A 17,500-nucleotide genomic window follows, 5' to 3' on the forward strand; every position below is an offset into this window, starting at 1 on the left:
CGTGACTTCTGTTCATTATTTATATCCTAAATTTACCACTGTAGGTAGTTTCAAGAATTAATGCAGTCATTTACTGAATATTCTTTGCAAAAAAATAAATTTTAAATGAATTATTTATAGGAGATAAATATATTGATCAGTAAATATACAGATATGCATTACTGACCACCTCCGAACACAAGGACGGCTAAAAATAGCCACAGGCGGTCACAGTCAAGGTCACTTTCCCTTTCTTGTCACTGGCAAATGGGGGTGGGGGGTGGATGATAATAGCAGCTGTGTTTATTACGGTATGTTAGACTGGTTTATAATACATTTTTATTATTTTAATATACCGGTAATCTTCATTTTAATCCAGCTTCCCAAACGTAAGTTTCAGTATAAAATAATTAGTTGTACTGTAGGACCTTGTGAGTGGTTTACTGTATACATAAATATTACATAAATTATTTCTGCAATTCTTCACAAACAAAACACATAAATCAATTGAATATGTGATGTCGAACGTAAACTGTAAACACTGTGTATGATGTAAAGAGAGCGCGGGTGTAAAACGCTATGTAATTTGATTTTCTCTTTTATGTAAAATTTTACAAATTACTTATAATATATAGGTTTACTGTATACATAAATATTACATACATTATTTCTGCAATTGTTCACAAACAAAACACATAACTCAATTGAACATGTGATGTCGAACGTGAACTGAAGTCACAACAACCGTTCGAGTGGAATCGCGTTAGAGCAAACGAGTTCGCGTTATACAAATATTGTTCCGAATTCATAAATCGCGTTCGATCAAATTCGCGTTATCAAAACACGCGTTATAGCAGAACTCACTGTACTGTATTATCAGTTTTGTACTGACCATCACTAAGGTTTATGGAATTTAATTCTTTAATCAAAGTAGCTTCAACCAGAAGTCTTTCTGTGACACATGATGAATTGTACACTTCTAAGCTTTTTTCCCAATCAATGGGATGATTATTACTCCTAACATGAACGAACAGTGCACTGCTTTCGGATGCTGTTCTGATATTGTACTTATGCTGTTTGATTCTGAGTTGCAATGCTTTCCCAGTCTGTCCGACATAATTCCCATTACAGTTGCTACATGGAATGCAATAAACACTTCCATTTACATTCAAAGTTGGGCTATTCTTGATTAATATATTGGTAATGGTTGAGTCATACTTAAATAACATCAATATTTAATAATTTAAGGGACTGAACTAACGGGACAAATTCATTGCGATAAGGCAGAGTCAAAATATTCTTAAGTGTAGGAATTTGCCTGGTTTGAGTAGAATGAAAGGATTTTTTAGCCCTTTTAAAACAATGATCAACAAACACTGAAGGGTACCCAAGTTTTTGTGCAATGGAACGAATGTGTTTCAATTCTTCATCAAAAAATTCAGCGTCACAAATACGCAAACATCTCAAAAACATAGTTGAAAAAACTGACATTTTGGTAGACTCCAGGTGACTCGATAAAAAATGTATGAAATTGTCTACCTGTGTAGGCTTTCTGTATACCTTAAATTTATAGTTATGGCCATTTCTAATGGTAAGCATATCAAGGAATGGAAGGGATCCATTTATTTCTCTTTCAATTTTGAATGTAATATTTATATTCTGTATACAATTTTCTTTGTCTCAATTATACACGTGCTAGTGTGAATTCCATGATATATGTGGCCATCTTTCTCCCTCCTCTTATGTTCGTTCACAAAACTTTTCGGGCTTCCGCCCTGGGTTTTCTATTTGCTCTCAGCATGAGGGCCGGAGTTAGTTTTTTCTCCATAATTCTATATTATTGATGTCCTCAGTAGCGGGTTCAGCCTTTCCAGGCGAACTTTAGAGAGACTCCTAGCCTTAGAGATCTTTCCGGACGCTGTCCGTCCGATCTTACTAGCAATCTAGAGTTATGTTGGGATGGACCTTGTATCCTTAATATGGGTTATATGAGAACCATTCAGGGTGGAATTTTCAACCCAATACATCTTGCTAGGCAGCTAGAGTAATGGTAAACGATGTTAGCCAATGGAGCGCTATGGTAGCAGCTCAGCTGTCAACCCTTCCAGGAACAATGCTGTATTTTTCTTTTATTTTACTTATCCCTTTAGAGGGCAGTATTGTACTAAGGTATTTTATTCTGACATTAATTATTCAGCTGAGAAAACCCCTTCTGCCCTCTAAAGGTTTAATAGTATAATTTTATTTATTCCTCACATTTACTGGTACAGTCGGCCCTTAACATACGCGGGGGTTAGGTAACAGAGATACCCGTGAATGTTAAGAATCCGGGTATTTTTGCTCCCCCCCCCCCTTAAAACACCCCTGGCCCCCCATGTCCTTATTTACCAAAAAATTGGGGGTCGACCTCTAAACTGGTAATAGTTTCGTTAGGTTGCGTCGTCATAGCAAGCCCAAAGTAGCCAAATGCATGGTATGGTATGCACAGGACGATGTAAAACATAAAGTATTCATTTTTTAAAGTTTATTTATAGATATATAAATTTTTTCATTACATTTGAAACATCAATCTTTGTTAATTAAATTTGAAACAAAAGAAAACTACGATACCGTATTTCTAAATACACCTAGACCCCGACTTACGACTATATGGACTTACGTCCATTGGTACTTACGACCTGCTTTGACCGTACGTCCATACGGGACATACGACTGCGACCGCCGTGACCAAAAATTTTTTCAAATGACGCGCGCATTTTCTATACCGAAACGTTTCCGTCCCGGGCGAGAGGGAGGGGTGGCTTGGGTCGCCTCGTGGCTACACTCACTCAGTGGAGCGCTTTGTTTGTGTTTGGCTATCGTATCCTATACTGATCGCGCTGTGAACTTTCGTTATTATTGTATTTAATTGACTTTATAATGACTGGAAAGCGTAAAAGTGAGAGTGCTGGTGGTACTCCAAGGAAAAGGAGACAGGCAATTACTTTTGAGATGAAACTGAAGATAATAACACAGTATGAGAATGGAAAAACAGTAGCAACGATCTCACGCGACCTAGGTTTCTCACACTCGACTATATCCACTATTCTGAAGGACAAGGAACGTATTCGTGAAGTAGTGAAAGGAACAACACCTATAAAGGGAACTATAATAACAAAGAAAAGACAAGGTCCTATCCACGATATGGAAAAATTATTGGTGATATGGATAGAAGACCAGATGCAGAAGCGTGTACCCTTAAGTGTTCTAACCATACAGGCTAAAGCAAGAAGCCTGTTCCAAAGCCTGAAGGAGCAGGCAGGAGATGAATGTGATCAAACCTTTACAGGAAGTCAAGGGTGGTTTGATAGATTTAAAAAACGCTACAGTCTACACAGTGTTAAGGTGAGTGGAGAGGCAGCTAGTGCCGATGTTGGTGCTGCCGAAGCTTTTAAGGAGGAGTTAGATGATGTGATTGTGGAAGGGAATTATTTGCCAGAGCAAATATTCAATGTGGATGAGACTGGATTATTGTGGAAACGCATGCCTGACCGGACATACATCCACAAAGAGGCAAAAAAAATGCCCGGATTCAAGGCATTCAAGGACAGAATTACACTTCTGTTGGGGGGGAATGTTGCTGGTTTCAAGCTAAAGCCCTTCATGATCTATCATTCAGAGAACCCCAGGGCTTTTAAACATGTCAGCAAGCACACACTGCCAGTGTTTTATCGCAGTAACAAGAAAGCCTGGATGACCCTAGTACTATTTGAGGATTGGTTCATGACTTGTTTCATTCCACGAGCCAAGGAGTATTGTCTGCAACAAAGGATTCCATTCAAGATTTTACTGATTTTGGATAATGCTCCGGGACACCCACCACACCTGGACGACATGCACCCTGATGTTAAGGTAGTGTACATGCCACCTAACACTACCTCTATCATCCAACCCATGGATCAAGGTGCTATTTCTGCCTTTAAAGCGTATTATTTACGCACGACCTTCGCTCAGGCTGTTGCTGCTACTGAAGGTGAGAAAACGCTCAGACAGTTTTGGAAGGAGTACAACATTTTGTCATGTATAAAGAACATTAGTGCAGCATGGGATCAGGTTACAAAACATTGCATGAATGGAATATGGAAGAAAATCCTGAAAAGATATGTGCACACTTTCAGAGGATTTAATGAAAATGAAGTTATTTTGGATATTAGTAACAAGATAGTGGAGTTAGGTAAACAGCTGGAGTTAGAAATTGATACTGAAGATGTTGGACAGTTGGTTGAAAGTGTAGCAGAAGAGCTCAGTAACGAGGATCTTATTGAACTAGATGCACAGAAAGTTGCAGAGGAAGAAGAGAGACAAAATGTAGAAGAAGAGCCTGCACCCCCCAAAAAGTTTTCAGTGAAACATATGGCAGAGGCATTTGCTACAATTAATAAAGCAATGCAAATGTTTGATGACATGGATCAAAATTATGAGCGTTATGCCAAAGTTGACAGAATGATCCAAGATTCACTTGCTTGCTACAGAGAAATTTATAATGAAAAGAAAAAGAAAACTGTGCAGTCTAAATTGGACACCTATTTCAAGAAGTCCCCCAGTACTGGCTCCTCACGCCCCACCAGTGCTGCCTCTTCACTCCCTCAAGATGATCCAATACCTTCAACCAGCAAGTTACCACAGTACATAAACCTGTCTGAAGAAAGCGACATTGATGACCCACCCAGCCCTGTCCCCTCTTCTGCTTCTTCCAATTAATATAGTCTCCATGTATCCTGTAAATAGAAAATTATGGGGGCCCCGTGTGCATTCAGCTGACTACTTTTAAGGTACCGTATATCACGGCCTATAAGACGAAATTTGAACATTAAAAAAATCTGCCCAAAGTTAGGGGGTCGTCTAAACCACCAAGTTTAAAATTCTTACCTCTTAAATATTGTGGTTTAGTGTGTCAAGAGTGGTGATGAAAACATCGTAAGCCACTCACAAGGTCTTACCACTAATTATTTTATACTGAAACTTACGTTTGGCAAGCTGGATTCAAATTAAGATTACCGGTATATTAAAATAATAAAAATGTATTATAAACCTGTCTAACATACCGTAAAAGAGATTTATACCCCTGTAATAAACACAGCTATCATCACACACCCCTCCCCACGCCCCCCCCATTTGCCAGTGAGGAGACAAGAAAGGGAAAGTGACCGCGAGATTGGGCTATTTTTAGCCGTGGAGGTGGTCAGTAATGCATACCGGTATCGGTATATTTACTCATAATAATATTTATCTCCTATAAATAATTGATTTAGATTTTATTTTTTTACAAAGAATATTCAGTAAATGACCCTCTGAGTGCATTAATTCTTGAAACTATCGACGGTTAATTACAGACGCTCAAGTGACGTCACTAGTGTTTACACTACACCAGCTGGTAATATTTGATGCCATTACTTGAAGTGAATTGGCCTTATTTTAAGTAACTAACTTTATAGTTACAAAAATTAAAAAAAAAGATCAAAACTGAGAAATAATATACTGTATGTATGTTGTGTTGTCAAAGTAAGAGAAACAATTGAGACCCTGCAATTGTGTAAATGAGGCAGAAAGTCAGGTCAGCAACCTGGGACTTGGTCACAATTTTCGTGATGCCATATGGCAGCAGGGTCTACCATTAGACAACACATTATGCTTCCAATATCTTCCCAGGCAGTAGTACCTCCCTGTTTGGTAGCTGCCTACTACCTACACAATTTCTAGTAATATTAATTTGATACATGATAAATTAGACAAACTGAAAATAAACATCAAATTTAATTACCAACACGCTTCCCATTGGCAGCTGTAAGAGGGGGAGATGGGCTATTTTTATCCCGTCTTTGTGTCTGAAGTGGCCAGTAATACCATATATTTATTGATCATAATACGTTTCTCCTATAAATAATTAATTTAACATTTATTTTTTTACATAGAATATTCAATAAATGACTTTTAATTCTTTTAACTACCGACAGTGGTAAATTTAGCATGACAATGATGAAGAAGAAGGCAGGTCATCTGATTCGGAGTTTGATTCTTAATGATTACCATATATGTGTAAGGTGACCACGTCAGGTCATGTGTAAGGTGACCCCTTCTCTCATTTGCCTTGTCCAGTTGTTGAGTTATCACTCCATAAGCAATAGCACTCTCTCCGTGTGAACACTACGGTATATTAATACTGTATCCAGCTACCACAAAACCTCACCATGGCTCCAATTGTTAAACGCAGGAGATATGAAGCTTGTTTTAAGCTGAAAGTGATAGCATATGCCCAGTCACACAACAATTGTGCTGCTTCAAGAGAATACGGTGTAACTGAGAAGATGGTGCGGGATTGGAGATCAAAGGAACACTTACTACGAAGTATGCCCAGGAATAAATGTGCAATGAGAAGAGGCACTGCACACTGGCCGATTCTAGAGAAGCACGCAGTAGACATGGTCCATGAGCAGCGTCAAAATGGGTATATTGTATCAAGAAACATGATACGTATGTGGGCACTTAAGTGGGCTAAACAAAATCAAGAGCACAGCAAAGACTTCAAAGCCACGACTTCATGGTGTAGCCGTTTTATGGAAAGAAGCAATCTGGTACTGAGGCAGAAGACAAAAATAGCACAAAAATTACCAGCAGATCTTAACTGTAAAATTGTTAATTTCCATCGCTACATAATACAACAACGTAAGAAACATTGTTATCCATTAAGCAACATCGGAAACATGGATGAAACACCTATGAACTTCGACATGGTCGGTAATCATACTGTCGATACAAAGGGTGCAAAAACAGTGTTAGTGAAAACAACAGGACACGAAAAGACACGGTTTACAGTAGTACTTTCATGCATGGCAGACGGAACCAAGTTGAACCCAATGCTAATTCTCAAGAGGAAAACAATGCCCAAAATCAAGTTCCCGGCTGGAGTTTTTGTTCACGTCAACGAGAAAGGGTGGATGGACGAACAAGGAATAAAGTTATGGATTGATCATATATGGTGTAGGCGACCTGGTGGCTTTCGAAAACAGCGTAGCCTGTTAGTATGGGATATGTTCGCGAGTCATTTAACAGAGGGAACAAAAACCAACATGGCGAGGAACAACAGTGACATTGCAGTTATTCCTGGTGGATTAACTTCAGTTTTACAACCACTTGATGTTTGTCTAAACAAACCATTCAAGGACCGCGTTCGTGAACAATGGAACAAATGGATGAACAGCGGCAAAAAGTCTTACACGAAAGGTGGGAATATGCGTGCTCCCGAACTGGATGTACTATGTGATTTTGTTATCAAGGCATGGAATGATATTAATGTGGAGACAGTTATCAAGTCTTTTAAAAAGTGCGGAATATCTAATTCAATGGATGGCATGGAGGATGACATGTTGTGGGAGGACGAGGATGAAACAGAAGCCGAAGCCACGTCATCTGATTTGGAATTTGATCCTTATGATGAAGCAGCCATAAATGTATCTCAGGATGTACTTGAAGAACTTATGATGTCAGATGTTGATGATGTGGATTTTGAAGGTTTTTAATACATGATGACGTCAGTAATAATCATGTGCTAATAACATTTTTAACTTGTCGGGTAATTTGCTTTTAAAATATTGTGACTTAGTAAATTAAATGTGTGCATGTGTATGTATGTATACATACAGTATATATAAATATGTTTGTGTAATAAATGTATGTAGTAAGTACGTAATATTTTTTCACTCAAATCCTAATGAAACACTACTGGAGAACATTCCTTTGTCGCAAAACAGTTTATAAATTAAAGAAAATAATTACAGTGTGTTTAATATATTACAGTATATTATAAATAAATAAATAAAACAAATAATTCGGTAAATCTATTTAAAGTAAATGGAAAATAAGCAAACATGTTATTTACCAAGACCCTTCCGTCTGGCTCAGGGTGAGATGTAGGGGAGATAAAGAAGGCTATTTATAGCCCATCAGAAGTGACCAGTACCCTAATGCACCATAAATAATTCATTGAACATTCATTTTTTGTATATATATATATATATATATATATATATATATATATATATATATATATATATATATATATATATATATATATATATATATATATATATATATATATATATATATATATATATTTGTGTAATAAATGTATGTAGTAAGTACATACTGGTAACCTTTTTCACTCAAATCCTAATGAAACACCACAATTAGAATACGGTGGTTGCTGTTGAACTACATGTTGTATAAATAGTCGGAACACAGCCACACCACCGAGACGAGGGAACACTCCCACCACCGATCGTCTCGTGTGAAGCAAGCGTATAAATGAAAGAAAATACTTGCAGTGTGTTTAATATGTTACAGTATATTATAAATAAATAAATAAGTAAACAAATAAATCGGTAAATCCATTTCAAGTAAATGGAAAAATTTTACTCGATACCGACATTAGTTCCAGTTATCGGTAAATAGCAGACGCTTCAGTGACGTCACTAGTGTTTACACTACACCAGCGGGTATAATTTGATGACATTACTTGAAGTGAATTGGCCTTATTTTAAAAAATCAAGGATGGTTGGTAAAGGACTACTGAGTCCGTGGTTAAGTGTCACATTTGGGGTACTGGTCTTATACAGCAAATAGAGCTCAAAAGCTACTTTTTAAATGGAAAATTGGGGGGGGCGTCTTATGCACCCCGCCGCCTTATAGGCCGTGATATACGGTAAGTGCTCAGTCACACTGTATCCATTCCTCATTATTTATTACTTTTACTGTACTGTATCCATTCCTCATTATTTTTTACGTTTAGTGTACTGTATTTCATTGTAGATTTTTAAAAAAAAATTGAAAAAAAAAAATTTTTGATTTTTTTTTTTTTGAAAATTTTTATTTTTATTTTTTATTTTTTTATCTATATCGGACTTACGACCATATCGGACTTACGACCTGGATTTGGGTCCCTAACCCCGTCGTAAGTCGGGGTCTAGGTGTACCGGGTATTTTCACTAAAATATTACATCACAAGTATATTTTACCTTAACTGTGATTGAATGAATATATTCTCAGAAATAAATATGGAAATGTAATAATTTTGCTGAAATGACGTACGTATTACAGTGGAAAGTGGGATAAAATCATGACGAAAACAATGACTTTCGCTTTCTTTCGTTGTTCAAAAGATTTTACCGTAATCGATTTTCGAATGGTTTTCAGTTAAAAAACTGTTGTATTACAATAATATTCTATCCTAATTCACTTGAATAAATACTACGATACCATATTTCTGAATATTTTCATTAAAATCCATCAAAATCATTTTCCTTGTCATCAGCACCAAACAGCTACTCCCAGTCCTCTCCTTGAACAGTATCGGCATATGGATCAACACCATCATCAGCCATAGGATCATCAATATCTTCATCCTCAATCACGCTCTCATTAGCCTCATAATCCCACAACAAGTCGTCTTCTGTTCCATCAAGAGCATTCGAAATCCCACATTTCTTAAAAGATTTCACCACAATTTCTGGTCTGATTGCGACCAGGGCGACCAAGGCTCTGCCGTATCAGCTAGACGGTACACGTGTTTTTCGAATTGTTTTCAGTTAAAAAAACTGTTGCATCACAAGTGAATTAGGATAGAATATTACTGTAATACAACAGTTTTTTAACTGAAAACCCTTCGAAAAGCGATTTTGGTAACATCTTTTGAACGAAAGAAAGCGAAAGTCATGGCTTTCATTACGATTTTATCCCACTTTCCACTGTAATACGTACGTCATTTCAGCAAAAATATTACATTTCCATATTCTCAGAAATAAATAGTAGTTTTGCTGAAACGTGATGTATTTCAATGTAAATTAGGATAAACTACATGAAAACAAAAGACTTTACCTAACCTTCTGACGTTCAATATATATTACTTTCACGGAAATGTAATATTTTTGCATCTGCAATGCTGATGTCAACACAAGCGTTGTTACAGCGAGACTGACTGATTGAGGGAGCGCGGGAACGCAGGGTGGCGTGGTGGGCGATGTGTGTGTGTGTGTGTGGTGTGGCGGGCAGTGTGTGGTGTCGCACGCGATTTGAATGTATATTCCTCCGGCGGCAATCAGCGTATTTGCAAATCTGTGTATGTTAAACCCGCGTATGTTAAGGGTCGACTGTACTGTACTACAGTATACATGCAGCCCTGGTCCTTTAATAGCCTTGGAGGAGGAGGAGTATATTTTGAAAAATATGTGGTGGAAAGTTGCTGACTGGGAATGCACACCCCCCCATCCATTTACATTAATTCTTATAGGAAAAATTGCCCCGATATTTGCAGTGTCATTAATCGCAGTGACTTTTAGGAAAGCATCCCCTGCGCTAACTGGGGTATTCCAATACTGTACCTGTATTTGTTTCCTTGATTATTATTTGCTATGTTACTTATTTTTTTTATTTCCAGTGTGGAAGAAATCGTCTTGTGTTAGAAGAGACGTATATGATGGCAAGTAAAGCAGCCAAGGTGGACACAGGAAATGCTGAGTACCTGACAGAGGTTGGGTATCAGTGTCTTCTCCAGGGACGTAACAAGGAAGCTACTAAATTTTATAAGAATGCTGCCAAATTAGATGAGTCTTCTGTTGCAGCATTAACAGGTTTGTAATATTATAGAAAGTCTTAAAGTGGAGGTGGGGTTGTGGGGGTATAAGATGATAATCCGTTGACTCCAATAAAAATATTAGCATGGGCTAAGAAGCTAGCTCTAAGGTTGTATTTACAGTATATCAGACATCCCAGACTGATCGATTAAATATATTTGTGGCGTGTTATTACACAATGGTTACTGTATTTTGTGAAATTGGCAACAAAACAGAACCTGTATGATCATTTTTATTTAGCATTCACCTGAAATTTGGGTTAATTAAAATTTACACATTGAAGCAAACTCATTATACAGTGATATCCCTGTTAGCCGGAAAAATTGGTGCAGAGCATTTCTGGGATAAGAGATTTCCAGCTAACCAGACGACTTTCTCAAACCCGGAAAATTTCTTTATCCCCGGAATCTTTTCCCGTTACAGTAAAGCCTCAAATAACGACGGTAATGTGTCCTCCAATATTGCAGTGTAAGGTGAGTCGTCGTATTGTGAATCATTAAATACCATTAAAATAAAGCAATAATAATGAGATGCATTGCCAAGTGTGACCTTTTCATATCTTTTGTGTGGCTTTTTACCCTCTTTTCCCCCAAACAATACAATTAATGAAAATTGCAAACTATTTTCTTTAAATAATGTTTATGAATGCACCTTACACAATATAAATGAATAATAATATGGTCACACAAGAGGAGATGGAACGCCATTGTTTTCGTTAGTGTTTACAGCCGGGAGTCCGGGATGATGGTTTTACATAAAAAATGAAGAAAAGTAAAAAAAAATTAATATATATGTTTTAAGTAATTTTATTTAATGTTAATAAATGGAGCAATAGAAGAAGCTAACCACTAATGGCAAAGAAAAAAGTGAAATGGATTGGAACGCAAAAATATACGTGCGCATTTAAGGAAACAGCGTCATTTATCTTATTAAAAATATGTACAAAACATTCATTATTGTTTATTACTGAATACAGTGGTCCCTCGGTTAACGAGATTTCGGTTAACGATTTACCTTCCATAAGATTCTTAACTTCGGTTAACGAGCAATCCCTCGATTAACGAGTTTTTTACGAGCCGACTTCAACATGTTTTCGCTTGCATTTGGCGGTCCACCAGCTGTAGTATTAGTCTGCCAATACAGTAATTGGTTTTAGGGCTTAAATTCCTTACTATTTTAGTAAATATCAAGAAGTTTATACTATTCAATAATTTTAAAAGTTTAATATTAACTTTTTTAGTCATTTTAACAATTATTGAACATAATTGAAGGTAAAGAAACTAGTTTCTGGCGTGCCATCCAGCCTGTTAACACACCAGACAGGCGTTAGTCTCTCTCTGTTTTCAGTGGAGGTAACATCTTGCTTGAGACTCTCTTCAACTAAATGCTTTTTTTCTGTGTTTCCAAGCAAATTATTGGTCATTTTGAAATATATTTTACATATTGACAATATATAATGCAGTGCAGTGTTGATTTAAAGAAAATTATCTTGAAATACACCAAGAGAACTAAAATTTTATGGGTGAAATGGTGCCATGGGGTGACTTCTCTTCCACCCCAATGCCTTCTCTTCTTCCTTCTCCTCCACCCCCATTCTAATTCCCATCATCATCATCATCATCATCATCATCCAGGAGCCTTCTACATGCAATTACCCAAAATCCCATTGAAACAATGGTTTCGGTTAACGAGTTTTTCGGTTAACGAGCAACCTGCTGGAAGGAATTGTGCTCGTTAACCGAGGGACCACTGTATGTAATTGATTGAATTAATCTTTATATTTGCGAAATGAACAATACAGTTCATTAATACGTAGAATATTAAAACACACAAGAGGATAAGAGACGGCATTGTTGTCAGTGTTTACGCCCATAATGTCAGTTATCCATTTGAAGCTGAAGAAAATCAGACCCTGGTTGGTGTTGTAGTAAAATTAATGTAAAAAATATGTATGTTTTAATTAATGTTATTTAATATACAGTAGAAGTGACCACTGATATAAAGAAAAGTGAGACTGATAGTGGAAAGCCAATGTATACGTGTGCACTCAAGGAAACAGTCATTTATCTTAAGAATATGTACAAAAGACTCATTATTGTTTATTACTGAATATGTATTTGATTGAATTAATGTTTACTGTATATATGTGAAATGAACAATGCAATTCATTAATAATACGTAGAATATTAAAACACACAAGAGGATTTGAGACGGCATTGTTTTCGTGAGTGACGATGGTTGTACATAAGAAACTGAAGAAAATAAGACCCTGGTTGTAGCTGTAGTGAACATAATGAAAAACAAAATGAATACCTGTATGTATTTTTTAAGTAATGTTATTTAAAGTTAATAATTGGAACAATAGAAGTAGCTAACCATTAATGAGTAAAGAAATTAAGTGAGATGATTGGAAACGCCAACGTATGTAAGTGTGTCATGTGAAAACATCGTAATTTCTCTATATAAGAACATGAAAGCAACACTTAATTACTGTTCATATATGTTTTAAATAATACTTACGAATGTAAAACAAAATTCTACTCACCAATAGTGGTAAAGTCTAAAACATAAGGGCAGCCAATGGTGTTGTGTAAGTTTTTACTCAGATGACGAAGTCATCAGGTTCAACTCTGGCTGAAGCTGTAGCTTTCCATAAAACTGTTGCTGAAACTGTTACTGAACCTAAAGTTTTGTTGAAGCTGCTTATGATGCTGAATTTGATGGTGTAGCTGAAGTTGATGGTTTAGGCCTTTACACTTTTTTGTAGAGGTCATTTGCATTTTTCATGTCCCTGTTAATTTTAATGCTTCATTCTGTTAATGGATCTACTTCAGAAAATATGTTCATTGTTTGCTCCATATAATACCCACAGACCTCTCACCTTATTATATAATTTTAACACATCTAATTTTTCGGCTAAGTTTATACAGCTCCTCCCCGACTTACGATGGGGTTAGGGACCCAAATCCAGGTCGTTAGTCGAAATGGTCATAAGCTCAGCAGGTAGTAGGTCATAGGCAGCTATCAAACAGGGAGGTACTACCGCCTGGGAAGATATTGGAAGCATAATGTGTTGTCTAATGGTAGACCCTGCAGCCATATGGCATCACGAATATTGTGACCAAGTCCCAGGTTGCTGATCTGTCTTTCTGCCCCATTTACACACAATTGCAGGGTCTCAATTGTTTCTCTTACTATTGACAGCACAACATACATATAGTGTTTCTCACTTTGGATTTTTATCATTTTTGTATTTATTATTATTATTGTTATTATTATTATTGTTATTATTATTATTATTATTATTATTATTATTATTACTATTATTATTATTACAGTGTTGTTACTATTATTATTATTGTTATTATTATTTTACAGTAGTACAGTTGTACCCCACTTAACGCGGTCAATTGAACCCAGAGGGTCCCACGTTAAGTGAAATCCGCGTTAAGTGAACAACAGAACATATGGGATTAATTCCAATAGAAACCGGCCCGACCCCCAAACTCCACTTTTTGAAGGCACATACCTATGTTGTAGTAAAAATAACATCTTAATTTTATGATGGTACATGCACACAATTAATACTTAAGAGAAATAGAGAAATACACTCACTGGCTCTTCCCTCTCAGAGAAATTTTTGGGGGAAAACCACTAAATTTTAATAAATAATACCTCAAACTAAAGTTAGGATAATACAATTGACATTGCTGGATTCTTTGTAAGACCAGGAATATTTTGAATATAAATGTCATATATTTTGCACAAAAGATAACATAGTTACCTAGAGAAAAATTTTTATCTAAAATTTGTATGTTTAATGCAAAATATATGATGTTTATATTCAAAATGATCACCAAATTATAAGAATTCCAGCAATGTAAATTATATTCTGACCAGGTAATTTGTATGAATTTTATGAGCTAAAACAAATATCTTCAGTTAATAAAAAAAAAAATAATCTTCACAACACTATCTGTCAATCAAAGTACCCCACCTTGCCTCCCCCCCTCTTCCAACCACGCGGTCAGTCCCAACCCTCCCCCCACCCCCCACCAATCCTCCCTTCCAGGGTTTTTAACATTTAGTATTAAATAATACCTCAGATTAAAGTTACGATAATATAATTGACATTGCTGGATTCCTTGTAAGACCAGGAATATTTTGAATATAAATGTCATATATTTTGCACAAAAGATAACATAGTTAATTTGAGAAAAAATTTTATCTAAAATTTGTATGTCTAATGCAAAAATATGATGTTTATATTCAAAATGATCATCAAATTATAAGAATTCCAGCAATGTAAATTATATTCAGACCGGATAATTTGTATGAATTTTATGAGCTAAAACAAATATCTTCAGTTAATAAAAAAAAAAATAATTCTTCACAGGGTAACAGATGGTCGGTCGGTCCCTCCCTCCTCCCCACCCCCCACCAACCGTCCCAAGGAGATGTGTGGGATAACCACTAAATTTTAATAAATAATACCTCAAACTAAAGTTAGGATAATATAATTGACATTGCTGGATTCCTTGTAAGACCAGGAATATTTTGAATATAAATGTCATATATTTTGCACAAAAGATAACATAGTTAATTTGAGAAAATTTTTTATCTAAAATTTGTATGTCTAATGCAAAAATATGATGTTTATATTCAAAATGATCACCAAATTATAAGAATTCCAGCAATGTAAATTATATTCTGGCCGGGTAATTTGTATGAATTTTATGAGCTAAAACAGGCAGTCAGGCAGGGTGGGGCAAATCTAAAAATAGCGTCTCGAGCCGGACACTCACCGCGTATATGTGGAAAAAATCCGTGTTAAGTGAAAGTTCAGCTCTGGCGAGGCACCGCGTATATGATAAAACGCGTTAAGTGAAACCGCGTTAGGCGGGGTAATACTGTGTATATATATATGTATATATGTGTGTATATATATATATATATATATATATATATATATATATATATATATATATATATATATATATATATATATATATATATATATATATATATATATATATATATATATATATATATATATATATATATATATATATATATATATATATATATATATATATATATATATATATATATATATATATATATATATATATATATATATATATATATATATATATATATATATATATATATATATATATATATATATATATATATTCCTTGCAAGGAATGTAATATAGTTTTACTTTCTAGGCCAGACAGGTAAAAGATCTTGGCAACTAGAATTAAACAACACAAATACAGTGTTAGGATGAAAATAGAATCCAATGCTCTGTTTGTTCATTTGAGGGATAACAAGCATTGCATTGACTGGGATAATGCCTCCTCAATATTACCATGTAATTCAATTGATAGTAGGAACATCATAGAATCTAGTCTTATTAAACATACCGAAGCATTCAACATGAATTTGAGTAACGGCATGTACAAGCTGGACAATTTTGTAATTAAGAAGATTTGTGATCAGGTGAGAAGGCCGGGTCACTTGACCATCTGACCTGACCACCAACCGTTGTGTGCTATTTAAAGATTAGTTGGGTCATTACCTAATACCTGACCATTGTGGACCTGTTCTCACCCTCCTCTGTATATATACACCTTGATTTGTATTACTCTCTCTAGTCTGTACTCACCCCTGAAGATGTGAATTACACGAAAGCGCTTGGGAACTTCTTGTTTTCTTCTTTCCTTGTGGTTATCAGCATATACCTAGATCACGCGCACCTACAGTGATTTACTTGCATATATACTATATATATATATATATATATATATATAAATATATATATCTATCTATATATATATATATCTATATATATATAGTATATATATATATATATATATATATATATATATATATATATATATATATATATATATATATATATTAAAAGTCCAAACATCTGGACTGCTTGGGGATTGGGTTGGTCCGGATTTTCGGATTTTCCGGATTCTCAGGCAGTACTTTTAAATTTCAAATTTAAGGAGGAATAAAGAAGAGATGAACAGGTACATTTTGATAGTTTATTCATTAGCAAATATAGCGTGCTTCATTTATCAAAACGAGCAGTTTTAATGAAAAAGCTGTGAATTCTAGAATTATATTCTTTGCCATTTTTATACCATAAATTGTATACTTTCCAATGTCGTATGTTTCCATTAGAACAGTATTGCTCACACCATGTTCTAGTTTCTTAATTATTTCAAGTTTGTCACTCAATTTCAATGTGTTCTTCTTTCTCTTCACACAACGAAGTTTATCTACTTTAGGAGCCATTATTATGGGCTTGTACAGTACTCTGTAAATGGAAAAAGTAGGACTCAAAATATTGTTATATTATAATGGTATTCTATTCATACTCTGCTTGATATAATGCATTCACGGAAATGTAATATTTTTGCTGAAATGACATACGTATTACAGTGGAAAGTGGGAAAAAATCGTGACGAAAACAATGACTTTCGCTTTCTTTCGTTCAAAAGATGTTACCGAAATCGCTTTTCGTATGGTTTTCAGTTAAAAAACTGTTGTATTACAATAATATTCTTTCCTAATTGACTTGAATAAATACTACGATACCATATTTCTGAATATTTTCATTAAAATCCATCAAAATCATTTTCCTTGTCATCGTTTGCAGCACCAAACAGCTTCTCCCAGTCCTCTCCTTGAACAGGGCTAGAGGGTACGTGTTTTTCGAATCGTTTTCAGTTAAAAAATTATTACATCACACGTAAATTTTACCGAAACTGCGCCTGAATGAATGTATTCTCGGAAATAAATAGTAGTTTTGCTGAAACGTGATGTATTTCAATGT

General features: G+C 35.3%; 1 protein-coding gene across 1 annotated transcript in view; it reads left to right on the forward strand.

The window, feature by feature from the left end:
• The window catches only part of LOC121874600 (tetratricopeptide repeat protein 21B-like), a gene marked incomplete in the record, with an annotated part of 547,778 nt that overhangs the window by 99,868 nt on the left and 430,410 nt on the right, over window positions 1-17,500 (forward strand). Inside the window, 1 exon segment of the mRNA XM_042378823.1 lies at window positions 10,448-10,640. Within this exon segment, the coding sequence (XP_042234757.1) occupies window positions 10,448-10,640 (193 nt within the window).

This window comes from Homarus americanus, unplaced genomic scaffold (assembly GCF_018991925.1).
Source record: "Homarus americanus isolate GMGI-L3 unplaced genomic scaffold, GMGI_Hamer_2.0 scaffold34360, whole genome shotgun sequence".
Classification (NCBI taxonomy): Eukaryota; Metazoa; Arthropoda; class Malacostraca; order Decapoda; family Nephropidae; genus Homarus; species Homarus americanus.